General features: G+C 32.3%; 1 protein-coding gene and 1 pseudogene across 2 annotated transcripts; one reads left to right on the forward strand and one right to left on the reverse strand.

The window, feature by feature from the left end:
• Positions 1–463: 463 nt before the first annotated feature.
• LOC143555875 (NAC domain-containing protein 83-like) lies at positions 464–924 on the reverse strand. The gene is made up of 2 exons (XM_077045347.1): positions 762–924; positions 464–678 (listed from the first exon to the last, which is right to left on the reverse strand). Exons 1-2 carry the CDS (start codon positions 922–924, stop codon positions 464–466), a joined length of 378 nt encoding a protein of 125 aa, XP_076901462.1.
• Positions 925–4,451: 3,527 nt separating this feature from the next.
• LOC143555863 (putative 12-oxophytodienoate reductase 11) lies at positions 4,452–7,246 on the forward strand (annotated as a pseudogene). The gene is made up of 6 exons (XR_013139271.1): positions 4,452–4,537; positions 5,527–5,568; positions 5,687–5,785; positions 5,862–5,992; positions 6,107–6,256; positions 6,593–7,246. The product of XR_013139271.1 is annotated as a putative 12-oxophytodienoate reductase 11 (transcript).
• Positions 7,247–7,521: the final 275 nt, after the last annotated feature.

Here is a 7,521-nt window from a genome sequence, read left to right on the forward strand (position 1 = left end):
TTTTGTGAGGTGCATTAATTTTATGATACATTCAAAGTTTCAAACATCATTTGACAGTTAGATTATCATCTAATAATAGTAAATGGTGTTAAAGCTCTCAAAAAGAATTGGGCACGGAATCTTGAGATTGATAAACATGAATCTGATTTCTTGGTTTTCATTTATTATTTGATAATCAGCTTTAATTGCAAAATGAGGACTTGAAAAAAAGTTAAAATAATAACTGATATTATTCATCATCATCTACATAAGATTACACCTTTCATATTAAACCGGTTCCAAATTAACATAAACTAATTACTAACTTAAAAACACCATTAATACTACTATTAACATTATTCTATCTATTTACTATTTCTTCATCTTCACATGCAACCATAAGTGAACTTGAACCACCTTCATAAGTCCTGATTAAATTTGGAATTTCTTACTTGGGTAGGGTTATCAACTTTGTACTCATGCATTATCCAGTTTGTTTTAGTCCCATTTGGAGGCTTGGATGTGTAGAAAACAAGAGTTTTCTTTTTGTCACAATTTCCTTTTTTCTCGGAATCAAAAACCTTCTTTTCTTCACCGTCGCTTTCCAATAACCCGATGGAGCTTTTCTATCGCTTTGTTTAGCCCTTCGGTGCTTGGTTTGCGCCATGCTAAAAAAGTACCGTTCTGCATTCAAATCACCTAAACAAAAGCAGTTATCATAAAATATTAAAAACCCAATCTTATGTAACGTTTTTTTTTGTTTTTATATCATGAAAACATACCTGTTAAATTCCCGTGGATCACAACTACTAACAATGCTTCAGGGATTGGGTAAGCAAGAGGTAATGATTCAGGTTTTTGTTTCCGGTAACGTATAAGAAGTTCTTGGTCAGTGGGTATGAATCGAAACCCGACCAGGAAGCAACCTGAGGACATGTTTTCCATTAATATAAGTTTAAAGCATGTGAAGGATTCTTGAGTAAGAAGAGAAAAATATTGTGTGTTGAGAAGGAAAGTATGGGGTCTATTTATAGACAATGGTGAGGCTAGAAGACGAATAATAAATGTGAAAAGGATGATTTTCTAGTTGACCCAATTTATTTTGTTATAAAACTGAAATAAGATACAAATGCAGGTCTCAACTTTTACATTAACTTTTTCAACTTTCCATTTGGAGGCCCTCGACATGAACCAAAACAACAGAATATGCAAATTGTTAAAATCACAAAATCAAATGAATATCATAGCAACTAAACAAATTTAAGTTTCTAGTTCATCCCACGTTTTTGTCAATTACCATTTTCTTAAATAGTTAAGTTGCTTAAGCGATTACCTTGATGTCGACCACCGAGATACTATGAACAATCATCATGTTGTTATCTCCTCCTAATTGGTTAACCAAATTTGTTTGTAATGTAAGATGGGTAGCATCAAGCAGCCTGACATTTCAAATGGACAAAGCAATTAGAAAACGTTAAATCCTCAATACTTCGGGGGCGTTCCTACGAAGAAACACACCCCCCTTTTTTCAAACAGCTAGATAGGCCCTTCGCCGCTATGAAGCCTGCCACTTTTGACATAATAGAAATGAAAAAGGAGATTCCCCTTACACATACCAAATATAAAACAAGAAAAGACATTTCCACTACAAATTAATTATTCTTCATTTGTTTTCGATCTATGTCATAACATGCATGTTGTGAAATAAAATTCACAAAATGTTAGAGAAAATGCTTTTGATGTCGATTTACTTCATTTTTCAAACATAAGTGAACATGCTACATTTACATCAACAAAATCAATGGGTATATGTCCATAAATATACCAAAAGTTAAAAATCATGATCTGTACTTTTGAACACAAGTTATGATTTTGAAACATATAATGAATGATTACGAGGCAAATAAGTAAAGCATAACTAAAAGCGCTTAGGAGAGGGGTCTAGAGAGTGAGAGAAGAGAGCGGCGGATATGTGATTGGAGTTTCATTCCCTATATAGAATAGTAAGTGTAACCCTAAATCATATTTTGCTATAACTACTGACGGCGGCCCACATTCATGAAAATATAATCTATTGGCTAGGCCCATAACTCTCGGCCTTGAAATCACACACACACACACACACACATATATATATATATATACATACATATTCTAATAAAATAAAATAAAACTATGGATACATGTCATATGAAGATTCATTTCTAACTTAAATTTTTCGTTCAAACTATTATTCTATTTTTAATGAAAACATAGTGATGTTAATGTAAACAAGACATATCAATCCATCATTTAATCAAACAACTAATTATCTAAATTAGAAGGATTAAAAATATATGAGTATGTATGTCACATAACCAAAAAATCTTTATCTTTGATGAACTCAGATCTACCTTTTTTTTATTAAATCAATTTATATACGCTTTTGAGTGTAGATGATTAATGTGGTAAAATTCAATTAACGATATTTATAAGTTTAAGATGATTAAGACAAGAAGAAATTGTGAATGAATACTAATTTTATTTTTACATATTAATTCAACCTCCATTGATCCATAGAGTTTTCATCGTTCTCTTTCAAAACTGTAATACAAAAGCGTGTTTTATTAATGTTAATTTTATATATGATGTAATTTTTTATGTCATTAATAAAGAAATATTTTATCGTCTTTTGTTAGAATCCGTTGTTCCATTAAAAATATAATTATAACTTATTAAATCACCAGATGTATCTTTTTCGTGATTATTAAGAAATTGTGTAAAAATACATCACGTATTCATACAAATATTCCATTAGAAATTATAATTAAAACTTATAAAACCATTTAATTTGATAAAAAATAGTTTTTTTTAAATGCAATAATTTAATTTCTATAACTTAATTGTATTTCTTTTAAGTATCACGTGTATTACACAGCTTCTAAAGCTAGTGTGCGTGTATATATATAAGTGAGATCAAAAGAGAAGTAAAAAACTAATAAAGAAATATTTTTAAATTTAAAAAATATATTTATATATTTTTGTTCTTTCTCTTTTTATAATATGTTATTATTATTCACCAGAAAAAAATATAAAAAAAATACAAAAATATAACATAACAAAAAATTTTCGTTTAGTACATATATGCAATGGTGTGTATTGCATATATGCAATCGTTTTGTATTGCATATATTACAACACTATTGCACATATGCACTATATCGACTTTTTTTTTGCATATAATACAACATTGTTGCGTATATACAATGCACACTATTGCATATATTGTAACATCCTACTTTTTATTATAATAAATATATGAAATTTTGTTTATTCGATAAAGTGTCGTGTGTTGGTTTAAATAAATAAACTAATAGGAGGTGGGCTTGGACTTTAGAAGATAAATACCCCTTAAACACTAAACATTTCCATATCCTATAACCCGAGCCAAGATTCGAAGGTGGAAAACGTATTCCCTTCCAAGCTATTAGTGAAACATGGGTCATCACTCTAATGCGAACATATGTATAATGTACAAGTTACACGTGCATATGTAACTTTTTTTAGCTGCATATTTTCTTATTATCATTCTGACCAAAAGGTTGTCTTCCTGTCCATTTGATAATCCTCGTCTCAAGCTTCACGTTGTTGCGAACATTTTCCTTATGGCCGTATTGGTGATCTTCGGTGTTTCACATTCTAACTTAAAAGATCTTAATGAGTAAATCCAAATAACTAACTATATAAGAACTACCTATATATATATATATACAATGGACTTAAATAAGAATATGTAATATCAAAAAAGTATTTCTTTATAAAAGTGATGTAAGGTTTTAATATTGAAGATGCTCTATTGAATATTAATATGCCCTTCAATTGTTTGATTATTTAACGTTGAGAGAAAAGGTTCTATCCAGGGAAGCTTTATATGTATTTAGGCTTTTAGAGCATAAAGTTCATAAGGTATGACAGGAATTTCAACCATATTGTATTTAAAGAAATATAGTATTTGAAAATCTTCTTTTTGCTGACTCATTGGTATTTAAGCCCGCGCTTCCCGCTTGGATTGTAGGATGGTGAGTGTTTGGAAATACGTAAGCAACCACATCATAAAAAACTAACAGGGTTAGACTTCATTCGTAAAAAACTCGGTGGAGAAAAATAGATTGGGACTGTCGTAGTACAGTTCTAAAGTTGGGGTTGGCGTAGGCAAATGAGTCAAAGTTAGGATTATTAAAATAAAAAATTAAAAATAATAAAATAAGTTAACCCTTCATGGGTTAGGTGGTCCTTTCAAAATTACCTGCAGGCTGGACACAAACATATAAGCAATATTATGTAGTTTTTAATATTCTTCACTACAAACGACAATTTGAGTTGACCCTATGAAAGCAAATGAAACTGCAGTTTAAAATCTTATTCTTATTTGAGTGTGCATCATCTTCCTTGTTCATTCAGGCTTCTGGTGTTTGTTCAATCAGGTTTTAAAAATGGGTGACAAAGAACAAGTGGATAAAAAGAAATTAATCCCTCTTCTCACACCTCACAAACTGGGAAAATTTGAGCTTTCCCACAGGTAGTATATTATATCCTTTCAGTTCTTTCTTATGCATCAGTCTATTTCTATGTTTGGTTTAATTAAACTATTAGATATGATGAAGAATACAAGTAGTTATTGTTTCTCCAAAGGAGACTTAATATGTGGTTCTGTCCTTATATATTCAATAGTTGTTACTCTAGTAAAATGCTTTTTACAGACGAAAAAAATCGCCTATGGTATTTTCTCGATGGTTTATGTCTTCACATAGGGATTATCGATGGCCGAAGATCCTTTGATTTGTACTTTGTAGTATATAAGAAACTACTCTTGGGGTCAAACTTGTCATCTAAGAACTAGAGTTTACTAGTTTTATTGCAACGCCGCGTTTTATGTAAACCATGTGGACTAGTGACCCAAAAAATGTAAGGGATTTGTCTGTTTTCGGATTTGTTGGTTGTTTAAAGATGTTGTGACTTGTGAGTATATCTAGGCATTTTTGAAAGTTGCTACACAAATAAGCAATTAATTTGATGCACTTATGAGCGAACTTAAGTGCAATATGTTTTTTTTAAGTTCGCTTGTGTGGCTAGCGAACTTGGCTTCAGTTTGCGGTTAAACGATCTAGCAAGCTCCATCCCTACTTCTATTTCATGTAAAAGTTTCATGTAGAGTTATCAAGTTATTGCTAGCTTGAATTAGCTAGTTAAAGGAGCGAAATGCACCTTTTGTCCTTATTCAGGTACACTTGCCGCTAACAACTAAAGTAAAAACTGTTAGATTTCTCCTGAGTTCGCTCATAAGTGTAGCAAACCGCCTATTTGTACAACAATTTTAAAAAATGCTTAGAAGAAACCACCTACGAATCCAAAATGATCCTCTTTCACGTGAAGGAGACGCTTTGCATAGACAACATGGATTAGTTACCAACAAAATGTGAATTAGACCGCCTTAATCATCAAACTTATTTTTACCAAATCATTATTTGATGATCTTATCTTATTACAATTCATTAATATTTCATACAGAGTTGTTTTAGCTCCCCTAACAAGGCAAAGATCATATGGCAATATCCTACAGCCACATCAATCAATCAATCAATCAATCAATCATGCCCAGTAAAATCCCACCGACAGCAAAGCTATAAGTAGGGTCTGGGGAGGGTGGGATGTAGGCACACCGTACCTCTATCCCACAGCCACATGCTATATTATATTATACATAAAGAACAACCAAAGGAGGCTTTCTTATTTCTGAAGCCACTGGAATTTCAGATACTGCCACCGGGTAAAGGTATACATCTATTATTACTAATTAAGTAATTACGCCATTGGTTTTCATAATCATTTTGCTCTTGTTGAAGGTATGAACATACGCCCGGTATATGGACTAAAGAACAAATTGAGGCTTGGAAACCTATTGTGGATGCTGTTCATGCGAAAGGCGGGATCTTTTTCTGTCAAATTTGGCATGCTGGAAGGGCTTCAAATGCCGGTATATATATATACATTTTGCTCATTTTTCTTATTAATTAACGATCACATTAAATAATAATTGTGTCATTAGGTTTCATTTTCTTGTTAATCTGATTCTTTATATATTTAACAGGCTTTCAGCCAAACGGGCAAGCCCCTATTTCTCCGTACGACAAAGTTATAAGGGATGAACAATTTACGCCTCCAAGGAAGCTAAGCACAGAAGAGGTTCCTCTTCTTGTTAATGACTTTAGAGTTGCTGCGAGAAACGCTATCGAAGCTGGTAAGGAATAATGATACATAATTATTTTATAGGGGGGCAAATTTTGGGTTAGAATAAATTTCAATGAGCCAAAAATTTGGGTCAAGTCAAAATAGGAGTTTTCTTAAAAGATTTCCAGTTCTAATATATAGAAGACTATTGAAATCAATATATAAACTAAATGTAGAAATAAAAGAGAAAAGAAACTCTCAAAAACAATAATTATTGTGAAGATTGTAAGGTTGCAAAAATAATAATTAACTTCTCATTTTTGTGTGTGCCTCTATAACTCTATTATGCTTCTAATTTTCACACTTTCTGTCTAGATTTACATGGTCAACCTTTGACCCTTTGTAGGTTTTGATGGAGTTGAGATCCATGGGGCTCATGGTTATCTAGTTGACCAGTTTTTAAAAGATGAAGTGAATGATAGGACAGACAAGTATGGTGGCTCTATGGAAAACCGATGCAGGTTCGCGTTAGAAATTGTCGAGGCTGTTGCAAATGAGATTGGGGCCGACCGAGTTGGCCTTAGATTATCTCCATTTACTGACTACATGCAATCAAGTGATTCAAATCCTAAAGCTTTAGGTCTTTACATGTCTAAAACTTTGAATGCATATAATATTCTATATTGTCATATGGTGGAACCAAGGATGATATCTATAGAAGAAAAAGTGGAATGCCTTCATCATAGTCTAGTGCCAATGAGAGAAGCATTCAAGGGGACTTTTATGTGTGCTGGATGGTACAATATGGATGATGGTAACAAAGCGGTGTCTGAGAACATGGCAGATCTTGTTGCTTATGGTCGGTTGTTTTTGGCGAATCCAGATTTGCCAAAACGGTTTGAGCTTAATGCGCCTCTTAATAAGTATGATAGGAAGACGTTTTATACGTCTCACCCTGTTCATGGGTACACTGATTATCCTTTTCTCGAAGCCTCGTTGGATTCGAAAGACGAAAACAGTAAGTGAAAATAGTGGGCAAGTCATGTGAAAGGGAATTGAAGGGGTGTATAATGTGATTTACAAATGACTATATGATGTTTGTTTCTATATATGTTATGTGCTGTTGTTTAAAAGTAATATGTATAACAAATAATCATCAATGAGTTTAATGTTACGAATGTTTGTAAAGTTGAAGAGAAAATTATGTAAAAATCTAATATGATAGTTGGCAACACGTGTGTGAGTGCATTTAGCACCTTGTACTGGTGATGAACTAATGATTCTGGTGGTCGTCCACAATGCCGTGGAAACTCAACCATAAAAATATATTAAATT

Source organism: Bidens hawaiensis, unplaced genomic scaffold (genome assembly GCF_021521415.1).
Source record: "Bidens hawaiensis isolate Kalapana, Puna unplaced genomic scaffold, B.hawaiensis_p1.1 tig00018403_1, whole genome shotgun sequence".
NCBI lineage: Eukaryota > Viridiplantae > Streptophyta > Magnoliopsida > Asterales > Asteraceae > Bidens > Bidens hawaiensis.

Excerpts from the sequence above, each read along its gene's own strand:
- LOC143555875 (XM_077045347.1), bottom strand. The coding sequence starts at position 924 with ATGGAAAACATGTCCTCAGGTTGCTTCCTGGTCGGGTTTCGATTCATA. Across the intron at positions 679-761 it reads GATCCACGGGAATTTAACAG|GTGATTTGAATGCAGAACGG; the intron begins GTATGTTTTCAT and ends GCTTTTGTTTAG.